This window comes from Rhinichthys klamathensis, unplaced genomic scaffold (genome assembly GCF_029890125.1).
Source record: "Rhinichthys klamathensis goyatoka isolate OS25496 unplaced genomic scaffold, OSU_Roscu_1.1 h1tg000120l_1, whole genome shotgun sequence".
Classification (NCBI taxonomy): Eukaryota; Metazoa; Chordata; class Actinopteri; order Cypriniformes; family Leuciscidae; genus Rhinichthys; species Rhinichthys klamathensis.
Genome location: NW_026606657.1, coordinates 394,933 through 420,513, shown reverse-complemented (window position 1 = coordinate 420,513; position 25,581 = coordinate 394,933). Strand labels below are relative to the sequence as shown.

Genomic DNA, 25,581 nt, shown 5'->3' with positions numbered 1-25,581 from the left:
TAGTTGTTCTTGAGGGGCGATAATTGAGGCTGAATCATAAGACACCATAGAGGATTGTACATTTACAATTGTGTTTCGGATGCTTTCTATTTTCTCATTGAAGTAGTTCATAAAATCATTACAGCTATACTGTAACGGAATAATTTGCTCGGGTGATGTCTGTTTATTTGTTAGTCTAGCCACGGTGTTAAATAAAAACCTTGGATTATTTTGGTTATTTTCTATTAGTTTGCGGAGATGCTCAGCCCTGGCTGCTTTTAGAGCTTTTTTATAACGTGACACACTGTCTTTCCACGCGATTCTAAAGACCTCTAAATTAGTTTGTTTCCATTTACGCTCTAGGTTACGAGTTTCTCTCTTGATAGCATGCGTAGCACTATTGTACCATGGTGCTTTAGTTTTCTCTCTAACCTTTTTTGATCTAATTGGTGCAACAATATCTAATGTACTAGAGAAAATGGTGCTCAAACTGCTAGTCATTTCCTCTAGTTCATCTGTTTGTTTGGGTTCTCTGAGCAGCTGAGATAGATCAGGTAAGCTATTTGAGAATCTATCTATAGTGGTCGGAAGGATTGTTCTGCCTGGTCTATAACGTGGCGCAACATGACAAATTTCAGCAGTGCGTATTATACAAGTTACCATGTGATGATCGGTGAGATCGTCACTTTGCGGTATAATATCTATATCGGTTAGATTGGTTCCATATGATATAATTAAATCTAGTGTATGATTTAGACGATGAGTGGGACCACTGACATTCTGCTTGACCCCAAAGGAGTTTAATAAATCTGTAAACGCAGTCCCTAACGCATCGTTTGTGTTATCTACGTGTATGTTAAAATCTCCAACAATTATTGCTTTATCGGCATTGACCAATAGATCTGAGAGAAAGTCTGCAAACTCTTTTAGGAAATCAGCATATGGCCCTGGAGGTCTATATACAGTAGCCAAGGCTAGAGATAATAGGGATTTATTTCTTACATCTAAGAGCGTAACGTTTAGCACCAGTACTTCAAACGAATTAAACCTGTGACCTGTTTTCTGAGTAACATTAATAATATCTCTATAGATTGTTGCAACACCGCCGCCACGACCGATCAGACGGGGCTCATGTTTATAACAGTATCCTGGCGGGGTAGACTCATTTAGACCGAAATACTCGTTTGGTTTAAGCCAGGTTTCGGTAAGGCAAAGTACATCGAAGCTATTATCTGTGACCATTTCATTTACAATAACCGCCTTAGGTGTGAGCGATCTAATGTTTAGAAGACCTAGTTTTAGAAATTGTTTTTGTTCACTGATATTTAGATTTTCAGGTTTAATTACAATAAGATTTTTCCTAGATCCTACAGTGGATTTATTATTTGGCCTCACTAAACGAGGAATAGACACAGTTTCTATATAATGTTCTACACTACTTATATCAATTAAATTGGCACAGCAAAGACTGTGATTTGGAATTTGATTTTCTAGTCATACGGTGTGTAACGTCTTGGAGATGTTGTCCGACAGAACAGCCGCTCCGATTCTGCTGGGGTGCAGGCCATCAGCACGGTAGAGCCTAGGTCGCTCCCAGAACAGATTCCAATTATTTACAAAGAGCAGTTTTTGTTCATTACACAATGACATTAACCATTCATTTAGTGCAAATAATCTACTGAACCTTTCCTGTCCTTGTCGGTACGTGGGAAGCGGTCCAGACACGATGATCGTTGCCTCAGGCGCTGTGCTGCGTACCGTCTCGATCAGGCTCCTGTAGTCCTTCTTCAGAACCTCCGTCTGCCGCAGCCTGATATCGTTTGTTCCAGCGTGAAGCACCACAGCTCCGACGCGCTCTTCACCGTTCAGGATCTCGGGAACCTGTGCGGCGACATCAAGAACACGAGCACCAGGAAGGCAGTGAGTGCGCACCTTACCCTTACCTGAGGTAGCACGGACATGACGGACCATGGAAGTGCCGATGATCACGGCGTCGTCGCGTTCCGACTCGCGAAGAGGGGAGAAGCGGTTCCGGGTGGAGATCTCGAAGACCGGGAGGGGCGGAGAGGTTCTTGCTCTGGTCCTGGCTCGTGTCTTCCGCTGTGGGATCACCCAGGGTCCATGGTGTTGGGTTGGTGCCGGAGTGAATGATGCCAGAGATGATCGCGTCCTCCTGGGCAGAGAAACGCACGGAGTGGACGAAGTCGGAGTCAAAAAGTTACTAACCACTGACTTGTGTGCATCGGCGCGTGACGTTTCAAGCGCTGATCGCCGATCCCGCAGCTCGGCTTGCCTCTCTAGCAGACCACGGATCTGTTTCTCCACCGATTCAAGCTCCAATCGTACAGAAATCAGTTCGAATGTGTCCTCACCTGCACTCAGAGGTAACGTTAGACACACATCTGATATGTTCGCCATAACAGATGAACAGTAGATTAGTAGTGATACTACCAATATCACTAGTAATTTAGGACTGAAATGCCGGATATAACCTGTATCCTTTCAGTGAAACGGGTGTAAAATCAGACGGTCAATAGGCGCGAGGCCACGCGTGAAACGCTAGCGGACCAAAGGCTAGTAGCCGAGATTCGCAAAGTTGGGTCTAAGTAGCGATATCAAAGCAATCCGATTGTTTTTTATAAGGAATAGTATCGAGGATAAGTTCCCATGATATAAAAATAGAAAGTGCTTGTTTATAAATGAGTGGTAAAAAAGAAAATCAAGGATTAATGAATTGATTCGACGGAGCTTTCAAACACAAACACCGACTCGACTCTCGAAATAGGTGTGGAAGACATGACCATAGGTCAAGGACCTACACATACTGTGGAGTGATTCATTGTTTTACTGTGGTTGCCATAAGAAATCGATGAACACAAAGTGAATGTTGCTATTTATAGAATGTCACAAGGAGGAAGGAACAAACGTTACTAACATCCAGTATCACATTTCAAGCATAACTCATTTTTGTGCGATTTACATAAATAATATTTAAAATCATGTGGCTGGTTGAGGAGAGGTGTTGCTGATTTATGACTTTTTTCTGGCAGACGATAAAACGGGTGGAAAAATCACTTAAGGATTGACGTAAGCCATATTTATGCACATCCTAGCAACCTCATATCAACTTCTCAAGTTAACTGTTAAACTCATTAGCTTCAGAAGAGTGTAACATGATAATGTGAAACAGTAATTTAACCCCCGGTTGCCTATTAGGCAATAACACAAATTGTTGAATGTAAAACAAAGCATCAACTCAAAAGACAGCTTCAGTCCACTATATCTCCTGTCTGTGTAGTTTTGGGAAACAATTCATTTGGATCTTTGAATGCCAAACTCTCAGGTAATCTTTGGCTCTGTTTAGAGTGATAAACTACCTATTATATTCACTTTATTATTTATTATTCACCTTAAAGGATTTATAATGACCGACAAAATGTTAAATAACTAAGGTTGTTTTAAATTGAATTGCAATGCGTGAACTGGAATAGCAATGAACTGAAACTATAACTTCATCTTACCGTCTTATGGAATTCCCTTGCAGTCACTCTGCATTAATGCTATTTCTGAATTCAAATCCTTACTCAACCCCCATTTGTTTTCTGAATGTTACCATTCTTAATCTGTATTTCTTTGTACATGATTCTATGCTGCCATGTGCTACCCTGTCTATGTAATGCCCTTTTACTATCTATATTATCTATTATCTCCTTTATTATCATCTCTGCTTTAATCTTCTTCTCTGTGTACTACGGTCTGTCATATTGTCTGATATCTTTTTCTTATTGCATCTACTTTATAAAGCGTACTTGAGAAATGCAAAGGCATTGTTTAAATAAAACGTATTATTATTATTATTATTAATATTACCATTTGTTTTAACAGTTTCTCTTGTCTTTAAGTATATATAAAAGGAAACAAGTCAAATTGAGAACAAAATACAATATTTAAAAAGATACACAAATGAAAAGGAGAAAGTTTCGTTTTTCTCTTACTGAGATTTCCTAGGAAAGGGCTTAGCAGGTAAAGGTCACATGGCTGTTCGGCACTTTCAAAGGCACTTGCGCTCCCAATCAGTGTGGTTTACATAAGGTGTGAACTTACCTTTTTATTAAAACAAAAGTGCCCATACCTGATGACATTTATTGCTTGCAGGGAGCACACACACACCATCTTCATCAGGTTGAGGTTGAAATTGTAACAGACTGATGGCAAGGGCATTTGGCTGAGTATTTTCACATGAATTTTGCTGGATAAAGCAAACCTCAAAGCAGAGATATTGTATAAATATTTATTCATTTTAAACAAACAACCATCTCACAGAAACTATCTCAACATGACTTTCTGGAAAAAAACTTTCTTTGCTGCCTCAATCCTGCTGGTATATTTCAGCCTTCGAGCAACATCAGGTAAGCCTCTCATAATTGCTTTTATTTATTTAACTAAATTGATTAATTAAAACCAAAATGTTGTAATTTTAGTGGGGGGGAAAGAAGCTGGTAGAAAAAACTATGGAAGCTTGTTTCCACCACGGAATAAAACAATTTAAAAGATAATTGTGACTTTTTTCCTCACAATTGTGAAAATTCGGACTTTATATCTCGCAATTCTGACTTTTTTTCTTGCAATTCTGATTTTTTTTCTTGCCATTACGAATTTATTTCTCACAAATCTGACTTCTTTTCACAGTACTGTGAGATATAAACTCACAATTGCGAGTTATAAAATCCAAATTCTGAAAAAAAGATATAAACTCACAATTCTGATTTTTTTTCAGAATTGTTTTTGCGTGAAAAAAAGATATAAACTCACAATTCTGATTTTTTTCTCTCAGAATTGTGTTTTAGCGTGAAAAAAATGCAATTCTGAGAAAAAAGTCAGAATTGTGAGTTTATATCTCGCAATTCAGACTTTATAACACACAATTGCAACTTTATATCAAGCAATTCCAACCTTATAACTCACAATTCTGACTTAAATTGCAATTGCGAGTTTATATCTCACTATTCTGACTTTATAACTCGCAATTCTGACTTATATTGCAATCGCAAGTTTATATCTGGCAATTCTGACTGTATAACACGCAATTGCAACTTTATATCATGCAATTCTGACTTTATAACTGGCAATTGCAAGTTTATATCTCACAATTTGGAATTGTGAGATGTAAACTCGCAATTGTGAGGAAAAAAAAAAATCTGAATTACCTTTTTTATTTTTTATCCAGTGGCGAACACAAGCTTCCATTAAGCTTTTATAGTTGACACAAGAACATATAATTATCTCGTTAATTTGTATTTTACAGCATAGGAGTTTATGTCAAGTCACCTTTATTTATACACCTTTTTACAATACAGATAGTTTCAAAGCAGCTTTACAGAGATAACAGGAAAATAATGTTGTAATAATATTGTTAAATATAAAATTAAATGTCCCCAACTAAGCAAGCCAAAAGCCAATGGCGACAAATGTGAAGAAAGGCGAAAAAGGCGACAGTGGCAAGCAACCAAAACTCCATCAGGTGACAGAATGGAGGAAAAAAGTTTCTCCTTGGGAGAATCCAGACTCAGTCAGGGGGCCAGTTCTCCTCTGGCCAACGAACCAACAGTGTATGATTATGATTCAGGCAGCATTACATGTCAGAAGTCAGATTAGATCGGAACATTCACAATATTTATCCAGTTCCATGGTTGGAGGTCGGAGTCATCATGCCGGTATGGAGACGAGTTTGTTGAGGTGTAAATGAGGCCTTCACAGGGCTGATGAGGCTGGCACTTCAGGAAATTATGTAATACAATTGTCACAAATAGAGGTTGTATGAGAGTAGTAGTTCACAACAAATTCTCCCATGTCTCAATTAACACTGTAAAAAATTATATGATCAATAAGTCATGACAACATATGTTTTTACGTCACTTTAACTCATCAAAATAAGTTAAGCAAATTTCAACTTTTTAAATTGGGTGCTCTTGAAGGGCCAGTTTCACTCCAACACACTGGCCTGGAAGTTTCTAGTGAGTCTGAAGATCGTGATTAGCTAGTTCAGATGTGTTTAATTGGGGTTGGAGCTAAACAAGGAAAGTGGAGCAGGTTTGGACACCCCTGGTCTGAATATTTCAAATTTTGCCTCAAAAATCTTTCACATATTACCAGTAATTTGTTAAATAAATAAGTTAATCAAGTTGGATGCATTTAAACTAGTACACAAATGCTGATGTTCATGGCATCCATGCTATGCTAACAGACACAAATGCTGATGTTCATGGCATCCATGCTATGCTAACAGTGGTATGTAATGAATATACTTATTGACAGCTCTATATTGCAAATTTAGTATATATATATATATATATATATATATATATATATATATATATATATATATATATATATATATAGTAATGTTAGTAAATACAAAAAATATCTTGAAACACTAAGATTAAGAAAGACAATAGTTACAAACTATGTAAAAAAAATGCATGCAGCACAAAAAGAGGATGAAAATAATATTTAAATATTGAATTTAAACATTAAATGCCCTGTTTAAATAGTGACGTTGAAATGCACTTTTTATCTGATTCCCGCTTAAGTATTAATAATACAAATAACAAATGAAAGAATATATAAACTGTTCATGAATACGACCTTGATACAACTACAACTAAATAAATTCAATAAAAAAAGAAACATCCTGATCTTAAACAAAATCTAGGAAAAATATGTCAGAATCTAGTTCATGTGCCAAATAATTATCTTGAATTAATTAAAAATAAATAAATAAATAAGTAACTACAGAAAATTCAAACTACTCTTTTCACAGGCAAACATGCAAAAACAACACAATCAACATTTACAACTTCTTCATCCAACAGGTACCTCTCCATCATCACAAATCTCTACGACAGAAAGTACATCAGAATTGACTTCATCTACAACCGAAATATCTTCAGCTAGTGTTGAACAAACAACAAGCCAGCAGACACAAACCTCTCCAGATACTTCTAGCACAGAAACTGAATCTACAACGACAGCTTACTCAACAATTACAACAGCTATGTCCCCTATGAGCACAACCACATTAGAATCATCTACAAGTGAAAGTGGTTCAACACTGGAAACTCCATTATCCACAACAGGTACCTCTCCATCTGCACCATCTTCTACAACAGAAAGTAGTTCAGAATTGACTTCATCTACAACAGAAATATCTTCAGCTAGTGTAGAACAAACAACAAGCCAGCAGACACAAACAACTCCAGATACTTCTAGCACAGAAAATGAATCTACAACGACAGCTTACTCAACAATTACAACAGCTATGTCCCCTATGAGCACAACCACATTAGAATCATCTACAAGTGAAAGTGGTTCAACACTGGAAACTCCATTATCCACAACAGGTACCTCTCCATCTTCACAATTCTCTACGACAGAGAGTACTTCAGAATTGACTTCATCTACAACAGAAATATCTTCAGCTAGTGCAGAACAAACAACAAGCCAGCAGACACAAACCTCTCCAGATACTTCTAGCACAGAAACTGAATCTACAACGACAGCTTACTCAACAATTACAACAGCTATGTCCCCTATGAGCACAACCACATTAGAATCGTCTACAAGTGAAAGTGGTTCAACACTGGAAAGTACAATAACCACAACAGGTACCTCTCCATCTTCACCATCTTCTACGACAGAAAGTACATCAGAATTGACCTCATCTACCACAGAAATATCTTCAGCTAGTGTCGAACAATTAACAAGCCAGCAGACACAAACCTCTCCAGATACTTCTAGCACAGAAACTGAATCTACGACAGCTTACTCAACATTTACAACAGCTATGTCCCCTATGAGCAAAACCACATTAGAATCATCTACAAGTGAAAGTGGTTCAACACTGGAAACTCCATTATCCACAACAGGTACCTCTCCATCTTCACAATTCTCTACGACACAGAGTACTTCAGAATTGACTTCATCTACAACAGAAATATCTTCAGTTAGTGTTGAACAAACAACAAGCCAGCAGACACAAACCTCTCCAGATACTTCTAGCACAGAAACTGAATCTACAACGACAGCTTACTCAACAATTACAACAGCTATATCCCCTATGAGCACAACCACATTAGAATCATCTACAAGTGAAAGTGGATCAACACTGGAAACTTCATTATCCACAACAGGTACCTCTCCATCTTCACCAACTTCTATGACAGAAAGTACATCAGAATTGACCTCATCTACCACAGAAATATCTTCAGCTAGTGTAGAACAAACAACAAGCCAGCAGACACAAACCTCTCCAGATACTTCGAGCACAGAAACTGAATCTACAACGACAGCTTACTCAACATTTACAGCTATGTCCCCTATGAGCACAACCACATTAGAATCATCTACAAGTGAAAGTGGTTCAACTCTGGAAACTACAATATTCACAACAGGTACCTCTCCATCTGCACCATCTTCTACAACAGAAAGTAGTTCAAAATTGACTTCATCTACAACAGAAATATCTTCAGCTAGTGTAGAACAAACAACAAGCCAGCAGACACAAACAACTCCAGATACTTCTAGCACAGAAACTGAATCTACAACGACAGCTTACTCAACAATTACAACAGCTATGTCCCCTATGAGCACAACCACATTAGAATCATCTACAAGTGAAAGTGGTTCAACACTGGAAACTACATTATCCACAACAGGTACCTCTCCATCTTCACCATCTTCTACGACAGAAAGTACATCAGAATTGACTTCATCTACAACAGTAATATCTTCAGCTGGTATAGAAGAAACAACAAGCCAGCAGACACAAACCTCTCCAGATACTTTTAGCACAGAAACTGAATCTACAACGACAGCTTACTCAACATTTACAGCTATGTCCCCTATGAGCACAACCACATTAGAATCATCTACAAGTGAAAGTGGTTCAACACTGGAAACCACAATATTCACAACAGGTACCTCTCCATCTTCACCATCTTCTACAACAGAAAGTAGTTCAGAATTGACTTCATCTACAACAGAAATATCTTCAGCTAGTGTAGAACAAACAACAAGCCAGCAGACACAAACCTCTCCAGATACTTCGAGCACAGAAACTGAATCTACAACGACAGCTTACTCAACAATTACAACAGCTATGTCCCCTATGAGCACAACCACATTAGAATCATCTACAAGTGAAAGTGGTTCAACACTGGAAACTCCATTATCCACAACAGGTACCTCTCCATCTTCACCATCTTCTATGACAGAAAGTACATCAGAATTGACTTCATCTACAACAGAAATATCTTCAGCTAGTGTAGAACAAACAACAAGCCAGCAGACACAAACCTCTCCAGATATTTCTAGCACAGAAACTGAATCTACAACGACAGCTTACTCAACAATTACAACAGCTATGTCCCCTAAGAGCACAACCACATTAGAATCATCTACAAGTGAAAGTGGTTCAACACTGGAAACTACAATATCCACAACAGGTACCTCTCCATCTTCACCATCTTCTATGACAAAAAGTACATCAGAATTGACTTCATCTACAACAGAAATATCTTCAGCTAGTGTAGAACAAACAACAAGCCAGCAGACACAAACCTCTCCAGATACTTCTAGCACAGAAACTGAATCTACAACGACAGCTTACTCAACAATTACAACAGCTATGTCCCCTATGAGCACAACCACATTAGAATCATCTACAAGTGAAAGTGGTTCAACACTGGAAACTCCATTATCCACAAAAGGTACCTCTCCATCTTCACAATTCTCTACGACTGAGAGTACTTCAGAATTGACTTCATCTACAACAGAAATATCTTCAGCTAGTGTAGAACAAACAACAAGCCAGCCGACACAAACCTCTCCAGATACTTCTAGCACAGAAACTGAATCTACAACGACAGCTTACTCAACAATTACAACAGCTATGTCCCCTATGAGCACAACCACATTAGAATCGTCTACAAGTGAAAGTGGTTCAACACTGGAAAGTACAATAACCACAACAGGTACCTCTCCATCTTCACCATCTTCTACGACAGAAAGTACATCAGAATTGACCTCATCTACCACAGAAATATCTTCAGCTAGTGTCGAACAATTAACAAGCCAGCAGACACAAACCTCTCCAGATACTTCTAGCACAGAAACTGAATCTACGACAGCTTACTCAACATTTACAACAGCTATGTCCCCTATGAGCACAACCACATTAGAATCATCTACAAGTGAAAGTGGTTCAACACTGGAAACTCCATTATCCACAACAGGTACCTCTCCATCTTCACAATTCTCTACGACACAGAGTACTTCAGAATTGACTTCATCTAAAACAGAAATATCTTCAGCTAGTGTTGAACAAACAACAAGCCAGCAGACACAAACCTCTCTAGATACTTCTAGCACAGAAACTGAATCTACAACGACAGCTTACTCAACAATTACAACAGCTATATCCCCTATCAGCACAACCACATTAGAATCATCTACAAGTGAAAGTGGATCAACACTGGAAACTTCATTATCCACAACAGGTACCTCTCCATCTTCACCAACTTCTATGACAGAAAGTACATCAGAATTGAGTTCATCCACAACCGAAATATCTTCAGCTAGTGTAGAACAAACAACAAGCCAGCAGACACAAACCTCTCCAGATACTTCTAGCACAGAAACTGAATCTACAACGACAGCTTACTCAACATTTACAACAGCTATGTCCCCTATGAGCACAACCACATTAGAATCATCTACAAGTGAAAGTGGTTCAACACTGGAAACTACAATATCCACAACAGGTACCTCTCCATCTTCACCATCTTCTATGACAGAAAGTACATCAGAATTGAGTTCATCTACCACAGAAATATCTTCAGCTAGTGTCGAACAATCAACAAGCCAGCAGACACAAACCTCTCCAGATACTTCTAGCACAGAAACTGAATCTACAACGACAGCTTACTCAACATTTACAGCTATGTCCCCTATGAGCACAACCACATTAGAATCATCTACAAGTGAAAGTGGTTCAACACTGGAAACTACAATATTCACAACAGGTACCTCTCCATCTGCACCATCTTCTGCAACAGAAAGTAGTTCAGAATTGACTTCATCTACAACAGAAATATCTTCAGCTAGTGTAGAACAAACAACAAGCCAGCAGACACAACCCACTCCAGATACTTCTAGCAAAGAAACTGAATCTACAACGACAGCTTACTCAACATTTACAACAGCTATGTCCCCTATGAGCACAACCACATTAGAATCATCTACAAGTGAAAGTGGTTCAACTCTGGAAACTACAATATTCACAACAGGTACCTCTCCATCTGCACCATCTTCTACAACAGAAAGTAGTTCAGAATTGACTTCATCTACAACAGAAATATCTTCAGCTAGTGTAGAACAAACAACAAGCCAGCAGACACAAACAACTCCAGATACTTCTAGCACAGAAACTGAATCTACAACGACAGCTTACTCAACAATTACAACAGCTATGTCCCCTATGAGCACAACCACATTAGAATCATCTACAAGTGAAAGTGGTTCAACACTGGAAACTACATTATCCACAACAGGTACCTCTCCATCTTCACCATCTTCTATGACAGAAAGTACATCAGAATTGACTTCATCTACAACAGTAATATCTTCAGCTGGTAAAGAAGAAACAACAAGCCAGCAGACACAAACCTCTCCAGATACCTTTAGCACAGAAACTGAATCTACAACGACAGCTTACTCAACATTTACAGCTATGTCCCCTATGAGCACAACCACATTAGAATCATCTACAAGTGAAAGTGGTTCAACACTGGAAACCACAATATTCACAACAGGTACCTCTCCATCTTCACCATCTTCTACAACAGAAAGTAGTTCAGAATTGACTTCATCTACAACAGAAATATCTTCAGCTAGTGTAGAACAAACAACAAGCCAGCAGACACAAACCTCTCCAGATACTTCGAGCACAGAAACTGAATCTACAACGACAGCTTACTCAACAATTACAACAGCTCTGTCCCCTATGAGCACAACCACATTAGAATCATCTACAAGTGAAAGTGGTTCAACACTGGAAACTCCATTATCCACGACAGGTACCTCTCCATCTTCACAATTCTCTACGACAGAGAGTACTTCAGAATTGACTTCATCTACAACAGAAATATCTTCAGCTAGTGTAGAACAAACAACAAGCCAGCAGACACAAACCTCTCCAGATACTTCTAGCACAGAAACTGAATCTACAACGACAGCTTACTCAACAATTACAACAGCTATATCCCCTATGAGCACAACCACATTAGAATCATCTACAAGTGAAAGTGGATCAACACTGGAAACTTCATTATCCACAACAGGTACCTCTCCATCTTCACCAACTTCTATGACAGAAAGTACATCAGAATTGACCTCATCTACCACAGAAATATCTTCAGCTACTGTAGAACAAACAACAAGCCAGCAGACACAAACCTCTCCAGATACTTCGAGCACAGAAACTGAATCTACAACGACAGCTTACTCAACATTTACAGCTATGTCCCCTATGAGCACAACCACATTAGAATCATCTACAAGTGAAAGTGGTTCAACTCTGGAAACTACAATATTCACAACAGGTACCTCTCCATCTGCACCATCTTCTACAACAGAAAGTAGTTCAAAATTGACTTCATCTACAACAGAAATATCTTCAGCTAGTGTAGAACAAACAACAAGCCAGCAGACACAAACAACTCCAGATACTTCTAGCACAGAAACTGAATCTACAACGACAGCTTACTCAACAATTACAACAGCTATGTCCCCTATGAGCACAACCACATTAGAATCATCTACAAGTGAAAGTGGTTCAACACTGGAAACTACATTATCCACAACAGGTACCTCTCCATCTTCACCATCTTCTACGACAGAAAGTACATCAGAATTGACTTCATCTACAACAGTAATATCTTCAGCTGGTATAGAAGAAACAACAAGCCAGCAGACACAAACCTCTCCAGATACTTTTAGCACAGAAACTGAATCTACAACGACAGCTTACTCAACAATTACAACAGCTATGTCCCCTATGAGCACAACCACATTAGAATCATCTACAAGTGAAAGTGGTTCAACACTGGAAACTCCATTATCCACAACAGGTACCTCTCCATCTTCACCATCTTCTATGACAGAAAGTACACCAGAATTGACTTCATATACAACCGAAATATCTTCAGCTAGTGTAGAACAAACAACAAGCCAGCAGACACAAACCTCTCCAGATACTTCTAGCACAGAAACTGAATCTACGACAGCTTACTCAACATTTACAACAGCTATGTCCCCTATGAGCACAACCACATTAGAATCATCTACAAGTGAAAGTGGTTCAACACTGGAAACTCCATTATCCACAACAGGTACCTCTCCATCTTCACAATTCTCTACGACAGAGAGTACTTCAGAATTGACTTCATCTACAACAGAAATATCTTCAGCTAGTGTAGAACAAACAACAAGCCAGCAGACACAAACCTCTCCAGATACTTCTAGCACAGAAACTGAATCTACAACGACAGCTTACTCAACAATTACAACCGCTATGTCCCCTATGAGCACAACCACAATAGAATCATCTACAAGTGAAAGTGGTTCAACACTGGAAACTCCATTATCCACAACAGGTACCTCTCCATCTTCACAATTCTCTACGACAGAGAGTACTTCAGAATTGACTTCATCTACAACAGAAATATCTTCAGCTAGTGTAGAACAAACAACAAGCCAGCAGACACAAACCTCTCCAGATACTTCTAGCACAGAAACCGAAGCTACAACGACAGCTTACTCAACAATTACAACAGCTATATCCCCTATGAGCACAACAACATTAGAATCATCTACAAGTGAGAGTGGATCAACACTGGAAACTTCATTATCCACAACAGGTACCTCTCCATCTTCACCAACTTCTATGACAGAAAGTACATCAGAATTGAGTTCATCCACAACCGAAATATCTTCAGCTAGTGTAGAACAAACAACAAGCCAGCAGACACAAACCTCTCCAGATACTTCTAGCACAGAAACTGAATCTACAACGACAGCTTACTCAACAATTACAACAGCTATATCCCCAATGAGCACAACCACATTAGAATCATCTACAAGTGAGAGTGGATCAACACTGGAAACTCCATTATCCACAACAGGTACCTCTCCATCTTCACCAACTTCTATGACAGAAAGTACATCAGAATTGAGTTCATCCACAACCGAAATATCTTCAGCTAGTGTAGAACAAACAACAAGCCAGGAGACACAAACCTCTCCAGATACTTCTAGCACAGAAACTGAATCTACAACGACAGCTTACTCAACATTTACAACAGCTATGTCCCCTATGAGCACAACCACATTAGAATCATCTACAAGTGAAAGTGGTTCAACACTGGAAACTACAATATTCACAACAGGTACCTCTCCATCTTCACCATCTTCTACAACAGAAAGTAGTTCAGAATTGACTTCATCTACAACAGAAATATCTTCAGCTAGTGTAGAACAAACAAGAAGCCAGCAGACACAAACCACTCCAGATACTTCTAGCAAAGAAACTGAATCTACAACGACAGCTTACTCAACATTTACAACAGCTATGTCCCCTATGAGCACAACCATATTAGAATCATCTACAAGTGAAAGTGGTTCAACACTGGAAACTCCATTATCCACAACAGGTACCTCTCCATCTTCACAATTCTCTACGACAGAGAGTACTTCAGAATTGACTTCATCTACAACAGAAATATCTTCAGCTAGTGTAGAACAAACAACAAGCCAGCAGACACAAACCTCTCCAGATACTTCTAGCACAGAAACTGAATCTACAACGACAGCTTACTCAACGATTACAACAGCTATGTCCCCTATGAGCACAACCACATTAGAATCATCTACAAGTGAAAGTGGATCAACACTGGAAACTTCATTATCCACAACAGGTACCTCTCCATCTTCACCAACTTCTATGACAGAAAGTACATCAGAATTGAGTTCATCCACAACCGAAATATCTTCAGCTAGTGTAGAACAAACAACAAGCCAGCAGACACAAACCTCTCCAGATACTTCTAGCACAGAAACTGAATCTACAACGACAGCTTACCCAACATTTACAACAGCTATGTCCCCTATGAGCACAACCACAATAGAATCATCTACAAGTGAAAGTGGATCAACACTGGAAACTTCATTATCCACAACAGGTACCTCTCCATCTTCACCAACTTCTATGACAGAAAGTACATCAGAATTGAGTTCATCCACAACCGAAATATCTTCAGCTAGTGTAGAACAAACAACAAGCCAGCAGACACAAACCTCTCCAGATACTTCTAGCACAGAAACTGAATCTACAACGACAGCTTACTCAACATTTACAACAGCTATGTCCCCTATGAGCACAACCACAATAGAATCATCTACAAGTGAAAGTGGTTCAACACTGGAAACTACAATATTCACAACAGGTACCTCTCCATCTTCACCATCTTCTACAACAGAAAGTAGTTCAGAATTGACTTCATCTACAACAGAAATATCTTCAGCTAGTGTAGAACAAACAACAAGCCAGCAGACACAAACCTCTCCAGATACTTCGAGCACAGAAACTGAATCTACAACGACAGCTTACTCAACAATTACAACAGCTATGTCCCCTATGAGCACAACCACAATAGAATCATCTACAAGTGAAAGTGGTTCAACACTGGAAACTCCATTATCCACAACAGCTACCTCTCCATCTTCACCATCTTCTATGACAGAAAGTACATCAGAATTGACTTCATCTACAACCGAAATATCTTCAGCTAGTGTAGAACAAACAACAAGCCAGCAGACACAAACCTCTCCAGATACTTCTAGCACAGAAACTGAATCTACAACGACAGCTTACTCAACATTTACAACAGCTATGTCCCCTATGAGCACAACCACATTAGAATCATCTACAAGTGAAAGTGGTTCAACACTGGAAACTCCATTATCCACAACAGCTACCTCTCCATCTTCACTATCTTCTATGACAGAAAGTACATCAGAATTGACTTCATCTACAACCGAAATATCTTCAGCTAGTGTAGAAAAAACAACAAGCCAGCAGACACAAACCTCTCCAGATACTTCTAGCACAGAAACTGAATCTACAACGACAGCTTACTCAACAATTACAACAGCTATATGCCCTATGAGCACAACCACATTAGAATCATCTACAAGTGAAACTGGATCAACACTGGAAACTTCATTATCCACAACAGGTACCTCTCCATCTTCACCAACTTCTATGACAGAAAGTACATCAGAATTGAGTTCATCCACAACCGAAACATCTTCAGCTAGTGTAGAACAAACAACAAGCCAGCAAACACAAACCTCTCCAGATACTTCTAGGACAGAAACTGAATCTACAACGACAGCTTACTCAACATTTACAACAGCTATGTCCCCTATGAGCACAACCACAATAGAATCATCTACAAGTAAAAGTGGTTCAACACTGGAAACTACAATATCCACAACAGGTACCTCTCCATCTTCACCATCTTCCATGACAGAAAGTACATCAGAATTGAGTTCATCTACCACAGAAATATCTTCAGCTAGTGTAGAACAAACAACAAGCCAGCAGACACAAACCTCTCCAGATACTTCTAGCAAAGAAACTGAATCTACAACGACAGCTTACTCAACATTTACAACAGCTATGTCCCCTATGAGCACAACCACATTAGAATCATCTACAAGTGAAAGTGGTTCAACACTGGAAACTACAATATTCACAACAGGTACCTCTCCATCTTCACCATCTTCTACAACAGAAAGTAGTTCAGAATTGACTTCATCTACAACAGAAATATCTTCAGCTAGTGTAGAACAAACAACAAGCCAGCAGACACAAACCTCTCCAGATACTTCTAGCACAGAAACTGAATCTACAACGACAGCTTACTCAACAATTACAACAGCTATATCCCCTATGAGCACAACCACATTAGAATCATCTACAAGTGAAAGTGGTTCAACACTGGAAACTACAATATCCACAACAGGTACCTCTCCATCTTCACCATCTTCTATGACAGAAAGTACATCAGAATTGAGTTCATCTACCACAGAAATATCTTCAGCTAGTGTCGAACAATCAACAAGCCAGCAGACACAAACCTCTCCAGATACTTCTAGCACAGAAACTGAATCTACAACGACAGCTTACTCAACATTTACAACAGCTATGTCCCCTATGAGCACAACCACATTAGAATCATCTACAAGTGAAAGTGGTTCAACACTGGAAACTACAATATCCACAACAGGTACCTCTCCATCTTCACCATCTTCTATGACAGAAAGTACATCAGAATTGAGTTCATCTACCACAGAAATATCTTCAGCTAGTGTCGAACAATCAACAAGCCAGCAGACACAAACCTCTCCAGATACTTCTAGCACAGAAACTGAATCTACAACGACAGCTTACTCAACATTTACAACAGCTATGTCCTATATGAGCACAAACACATTAGAATCATCTACAAGTGAAAGTGGTTCAACACTGGAAACTCCATTATCCACAACAGGTACCTCTCCATCTTCACAATTCTCTACGACAGAGAGTACTTCAGAATTGACTTCATCTACAACAGAAATATCTTCAGCTAGTGTAGAACAAACAACAAGCCAGCAGACACAAACCTCTCCAGATACTTCTAGCACAGAAACTGAATCTACAACGACAGCTTACTCAACATTTACAACAGCTATGTCCCCTATGAGCACAAACACATTAGAATCATCTACAAGTGAAAGTGGTTCAACACTGGAAACTCCATTATCCACAACAGCTACCTCTCCATCTTCACCATCTTCTATGACAGAAAGTACATCAGAATTGACTTCATATACAACCGAAATATCTTCAGCTAGTGTAGAACAAACAACAAGCCAGCAGACACAAACCTCTCCAGATACTTCTAGCACAGAAACTGAATCTACAACGACAGCTTACTCAACATTTACAACAGCTATGTCCCCTATGAGCACAACCACAATAGAATCATCTACAAGTGAAAGTGGTTCAACACTGGAAACTACAATATCCACAACAGGTACCTCTCCATCTTCACCATCTTCTATGACAGAAAGTACATCAGAATTGAGTTCATCTACCACAGAAATATCTTCAGCTAGTGTAGAACAAACAACAAGCCAGCAGACACAAACCTCTCCAGATACTTCTAGCACAGAAACTGAATCTACAACGACAGCTTACTCAACATTTACAACAGCTATGTCCCCTATGAGCACAACCACAATAGAATCATCTACAAGTGAAAGTGGTTCAACACTGGAAACTACAATATCCACAACAGGTACCTCTCCATCTTCACCATCTTCTATGACAGAAAGTACATCAGAATTGAGTTCATCTACCACAGAAATATCTTCAGCTAGTGTAGAACAAACAACAAGCCAGCAGACACAAACCTCTCCAGATACTTCTAGCACAGAAACTGAATCTACAACGACAGCTTACTCAACATTTACAACAGCTATGTCCCCTATGAGCACAACCACATTAGAATCATCTACAAGTGAAAGTGGTTCAACACTGGAAACTACAATATCCACAACAGGTACCTCTCCATCTTCACCATCTTCTATGACAGAAAGTACATCAGAATTGACTTCACCTACAACCGAAATATCTTCAGCTAGTGTAGAACAAACAACAAGCCAGCAGACACAAACCTCTCCAGATACTTCTAGCACAGAAACCGAATCTACAACGACAGCTTACTCAACAATTACAACAGCTATATCCCCTATGAGCACAACCACATTAGAATCATCTACAAGTGAAAGTGGTTCAACACTAGAAACTCTATTATCCACAACAGGTACCTCTCCATCCTCACAATTCTCTACGACAGAGAGTACTTCAGAATTGACTTCATCTACAACAGAAATATCTTCAGCTAGTGTAGAACAAACAACAAGCCAGCAGACACAAACCTCTCCAGATACTTCTAGCACAGAAACTGAATCTACAACGACAGCTTACTCAACAATTACAACAGCTATATCCCCTATGAGCACAACCATATTAGAATCATCTACAAGTGAAAGTGGATCAACACTGGAAACTCCATTATCCACAACAGGTACCTCTCCATCTTCACCATCTTCTATGACAGAAAGTACATCAGATTTGAGTTCATCCACAACCGAAATATCTTCAGCTAGTGTAGAACAAACAACAAGCCAGCAGACACAAACCTCTCCAGATACTTCTAGCACAGAAACTGAATCTACAACGACAGCTTACTCAACAATTACAACAGCTATATCCCCTATGAGCACAACCACATTAGAATCATCTACAAGTGAAAGTGGTTCAACACTAGAAACTCTATTATCCACAACAGGTACCTCTCCATCCTCACAATTCTCTACGACAGAGAGTACTTCAGAATTGACTTCATCTACAACAGAAATATCTTCAGCTAGTGTAGAACAAACAACAAGCCAGCAGACACAAACCTCTCCAGATACTTCTAGCACAGAAACTGAATCTACAACGACAGCTTACTCAACAATTACAACAGCTATATCCCCTATGAGCACAAACACATTAGAATCATCTACAAGTGAAAGTGGTTCAACACTGGAAACTACAATATCCACAACAGGTACCTCTCCATCTTCACCATCTTCTACAACAGAAAGTACATCAGAATTGACCTCATCTACAACAGAAATATCTTCAGCTAGTGTAGAACAAACAACAAGCCAGCAGACACAAACCTCTCCAGATACTTCTAGCACAGAAACTGAATCTACAACGACAGCTTACTCAACAATTACAACAGCTATATCCCCTATGAGCACAACCATATTAGAATCATCTACAAGTGAAAGTGGATCAACACTGGAAACTCCATTATCCACAACAGGTACCTCTCCATCTTCACCATCTTCTATGACAGAAAGTACATCAGATTTGAGTTCATCCACAACCGAAATATCTTCAGCTAGTGTAGAACAAACAACAAGCCAGCAGACACAAACCTCTCCAGATACTTCGAGCACAGAAACTGAATCTACAACGACAGCTTACTCAACAATTACAACAGCTATATCCCCTATGAGCACAACCATATTAGAATCATCTACAAGTGAAAGTGGATCAACACTGGAAACTCCATTATCCACAACAGGTACCTCTCCATCTTCACCATCTTCTATGACAGAAAGTACATCAGATTTGAGTTCATCCACAACCGAAATATCTTCAGCTAGTGTAGAACAAACAACAAGCCAGCAGACACAAACCTCTCCAGATACTTCGAGCACAGAAACTGAATCTACAACGACAGCTTACTCAACATTTACAGCTATGTCCCCTATGAGCACAACCACATTAGAATCATCTACAAGTGAAAGTGGATCAACACTGGAAACTACAATACCCACAACAGGTACCTCTCCATCTTCACCATCTTCTATGACAGAAAGTACATCAGATTTGAGTTCATCCACAACCGAAATATCTTCAGCTAGTGTAGAACAAACAACAAGCCAGCAGACACAAACCTCTCCAGATACTTCTAGCACAGAAACTGGATCTACAACGACAGCTTACTCAACATTTACAACAGCTATGTCCCCTATGAGCACAACCACATTAGAATCATCTACAAGTGAAAGTGGTTCAACACTGGAAACTTCATTATCCACAACAGGTACCTCTCCATCTTCACCATCTTCTATGACAGAAAGTACATCAGAATTGAGTTCATCTACCACAGAAATATCTTCAGCTAGTGTAGAACAAACAACAAGCCAGCAGACACAAACCTCTCCAGATACTTCTAGCACAGAAACTGAATCTACAACGACAGCTTACTCAACAATTACAACAGCTATATCCCCTATGAGCACAACCACATTAGAATCATCTACAAGTGAAAGTGGTTCAACACTGGAAACACCAACATCATCAACATCAACATCAACAACTTCATCATCATCATCATCATCATCATCAACACCAACATCAACATCATCATCATCATCATCATCATCATCATCAACACCAACATCATCATCATCATCATCATCATCATCAACACCAACACCAACATCATCATCATCATCATCATCATCATCATCATCAACATCAACATCATCAACATCAACATCATCAACATCAACATCATCAACATCAACATCAACAACATCATCATCATCATCATCATCAACACCAACATCAACATCAACATCATCAACATCATCATCAACACCAACATCAACATCATCATCATCATCATCATCAACACCAACACCAACACCAACACCAACATCATCATCATCATCATCATCATCATCAACATCAACATCATCAACATCAACATCAACATCAACATCATCAACATCAACATCATCAAAACCTCCTTTATCCACAACTTTTAGTTCAGTTTCAACAACTCAAAACTGTCTGGAGCAATGTCAGTGTAGTGGATCTCCATGCATTTTCAATGTAACATCTGGGAAATGTGAATGTAAATGCAATCCTTTCACTTATGGAGAAACTTGCAATTTCGCAAATGACTCTTCTACGGCTATTTTGTGTAAGTATTCATCATACTTTACTTTTCTTATATTATATTACACTTGTTGTTGGTGTTCTCTATTTCCTCTTATTTTCCACATTTGTTGTAAATAATTATTTCACTGTACTGTGTGTATTGAATCAATAGAAATTCAGCCCCTAAGATACTTGTAGCCAATAAGTTTTTCATCTGAAAGTTAGTTCCTGCTTAAATGTTTTAGAGCTAAAATGTCACACAACCCACATACATACTTGATGTCCTTAAAGTTCTTTTATTACAAAAGATTTAGCACAATAGTTTCAATTTGCAGCTCACTTATGTCTCTCATGTTCAAATATCGAATTCTTTCTAATCTTTCTAAATCTATTATTTATTTGCAGCTGGAGGAATACCCACAAGGAAGGCAAATATCTCTCTTCGAATTTCGATGGACTATATTCCTGAGTATGGAAATTTGAACTCTTCCGAATCGAAAAAACTAATTTTCATCTTAAAACAAGAGGTACATTTTATAATTCCTTTTCCTGAAGTAATTTAAAGCTCACCCATTTTGTAAAAAAAAAAAAAAAAAAAAAATGTGTTGATACAGTGGACCTAAAAGTATTCAGACTCTTAAGCCAAACTTATAAAATAAATCAAATCAAAAATATATGAACGTTATTTGCATTTGATTTTTTATTTATTTAACAGAACAGGTCTGAAATCAAATTAGATTACAAAAAATGATTGCAATACTTCAATAAATCCTTAACTAATTTAGTTAATTGCATAAGTTATTATCTGCATATTTGCAAAATATATTGTATAAATATTTATATGCAGGAAAAAAACATATTTTTGTTTTTTTAACAGCTTTCAGTTCTTTGCAAAAGAGCAAATGCACAAAACTTCAAAGACGTGCACATTGTTAGGCTAAAGTAAGTTAATTTATCTTGAATTTCGTACATTTACTAATATATTTGCAAAGCAAAATTATATTAATATGTGGCATGTACTTTTTCAAGGAGTGGAAGTGTCGTTGCTGAAAGTGTTGCAGAATATAACTATCCCAACAACAACTCACAAATAACGTTTCTAAATACAAATCTGGGACCGACTCTGGAAAAAATATTTGAAGACCCAAATTCCCTGAAAAATCTCACCGTAGCTCTCGGTAATCGAAGCATCGAAGCTAGCAATATTACCATGGAGAATGCTACAGTATTGGGTAAGTTACCTTTTTATTTTAAAAACAGATAAGATATCATCATTTAACATATTTTAGTAAGAAACAAAAGGCAGAATTCCTTTAGGGGACACATTACTGTTCTACCATTATTTCTAATGTTTCTGTAATATGGCTCCAGATGTCTTTTGTATTCATTTATTGAGATCTTTAATTTGGATATCACCTTTTTTTATCTTTGTCATGTGTAGATATTTCAGAACTAAAACCATATGTGAACTGCCCTGAGAATTTTGCAAACTTAACGGAGGAGATTGAAAATGGAGTATGGGTATGTGTGGGATCATGCAAAAAAAATATCAACTACTGCAATCAACATGGTGAATGCCTAAATGCAATAAATGGACCACAGTGCAAGTAAGTGCTTCAATGCAAATTCTAATAATTACAAACTGCACAGTCTACAGTTAATCAAAGGATATTTTCTTTTAAAGGTACACTATGTAACTTTATGTTTTGTGCAATATTATTAAATAAGCGAGTGCATCATGAACCCATCTTCCAAACCATGTTTATGTCTTATCCTGAATCACTATTGGTGCTTTTCCACTGCATGGTACTGCTCGGTAGGGCTCATTTTTGGGGGTTTCCCACTGTGTACAGTACCTAGTACTTTTTAAGTACCACCTCAGTAAAAAAGAAATGTTAACCTCATATTTAAAATAGCAATTAAAAAAAATAATCACACATTTTAATTTGATGGGCAAAAATGAAATGTCTGCAAAATGCGATGTCTTCAGGAATTTAGGGGGCGTTTACACAAACTTTTTATGCGCTTTGGCTGTTCTTACACAATAACGGCATTTTAGGGGCCTGTAAACACAAACCTTTGAAAACTAGTTTAAAATTGCTGGTTTTTGAAACCGATACCATTATCATCTCCGTGTAAACTACAAAAATGCGAATTTGTGAAAATGGTGACGTCATGCGCAAGTGCTATATGTTCAGTCTATAGGCGCGTAGTGTTTTTTTTTTTTTTTACAGTGACATCTACTGGCCTGGCAGCAAAATACAGCATTTTTTTAGTCGTTTTTGCAGATCCGTGTAGCGTTTTGACAACGAAAAACTTAAAAGCGATACTTTTCAAAACCGCAAAGGAAAAACGTTTCCGTTTTTAGGGTGTGTTTACGGAACATCGATGTACTTAAAAACAGAAACGTTTTTCCTTTGCGTTTTTGAAAAGTGTTGTGTACAGACGACAACGTTGTCAAAACGATCCACGTTCACACAGATCCGTGAAAACAACTTAAAACGCTGTATTATGCATGCCAGGCCAGTAGTTAGAATTAGAATTAGTTGACGATGTTAGAATTTATTTTATGTAAATAGTGTGTATCCATTGGTCGTAGTGGTGCAGTAAATCTACACTAGAGAAGCATTAATAAACTCAGTATCTTAAACAGCAAAAACACAGTCCTGTAGTCTGCCATTGTCGTATTGGTTGTCAAGTACTCGTGCACGCCTATAGACTGAACACGTAATACGCATGCGCATGACGTACTCTAAGAAATGATTTCTTAATGATATCCTTTCCTACTCTTTTTGCCAACTGTCCAGGTGTGCCAGTTCTTACTTTGAGAAGTACTATGGAGATCAGTGTGAGCTGTACAGCAGAGGGGCTGGTTTCTACGCAGTTCTCTTCGGCAGTTTAGCAGCTTTTGCTCTACTTATCATTGTTTCAGCTGTGATGGGTGTGGTGCTCTACAGGGCCAAGAGGTCTGTAGAACTTTTTATGTGACTTAAGCATTCAAACATACAAAAAAAATAAAAAAAATAAAAAAATAACTCCATAATCTAATTTCAACAGAACGTCAAGAAAAAGGAAGTTATCGTTTTTTGATGATGTCGTCTTTGATTTTACATCAAGAGGTATGATGTCATATTGTTGCTATACCTACGCATGCTTTAGTAGATATACTCCAGCTGAAGAACAGACTCTCAAACATAAGAAATGATGTGACGTAGGCTATTATAATTGAAAATATTTACTATATTATTGCAGGATCCATAGACAGAGGCTATGGGCATCAAAACTTTTCAGCCACAGAAGACTCAGAATCAGGGTCTTATGGAGCGCCCAATTATCATTCATCTGCATGGTAGGATAAGAAATTATATATATATTTTTTAATATATGAGAAAAGGAAGAAAACCTAAAATCAGCAGTCAAAATGACTAAGATATTATAAGATCATTAATGACACTAAATATGTCTTGCTGTATTTGTGGTTGTTATTTTTTTGATTACAATGATTAATGTGATTTTATTTAATCACAATATGCGAATCTTTTTTTTCCTCTTTGCAACAGATAAGACCAGAGTAACTGAAGTGATGGATGTCTGGTTTGCCACGCCGACACAATCAATCACAAAACACGGCCAATCAGAACAATCCTCTCTGTTTGCGCACCCCTATCGCTCTGAAAACTAAGCACACATACCTTGTATGTTTATGACTTCTGTGATGCTTCTCTATAGGGCATGCTTTTAATGGTGTATCGTGTAATGTCCTCTTGTAAACTTTACGCAATCACTCTCCATGTTTGGTAATTAATATACATTAGGATCTGCACATCGGTCCAATGAGCTGTGATGTGGGCGGGGCTTCCTGCTCAACACACACACACACACACACACACACACATATTGCTCGTCGCTTGTTGATGATA

The 25,581-nt window shown here is 38.3% G+C and overlaps 1 protein-coding gene across 1 annotated transcript; it reads left to right on the top strand.

The window, feature by feature from the left end:
- The first annotated feature begins 13,084 nt into the window (after positions 1-13,084).
- On the top strand, positions 13,085-25,581 carry LOC130088538 (serine-rich adhesin for platelets-like). Its single transcript, XM_056255345.1, has 10 exons — positions 13,085-21,436; positions 21,479-21,704; positions 22,067-22,188; positions 22,539-22,603; positions 22,691-22,893; positions 23,103-23,268; positions 24,469-24,627; positions 24,719-24,780; positions 24,914-25,010; positions 25,222-25,581. Coding segments are annotated over exons 1-10 (9,453 nt in total). The 3' UTR covers positions 25,223-25,581.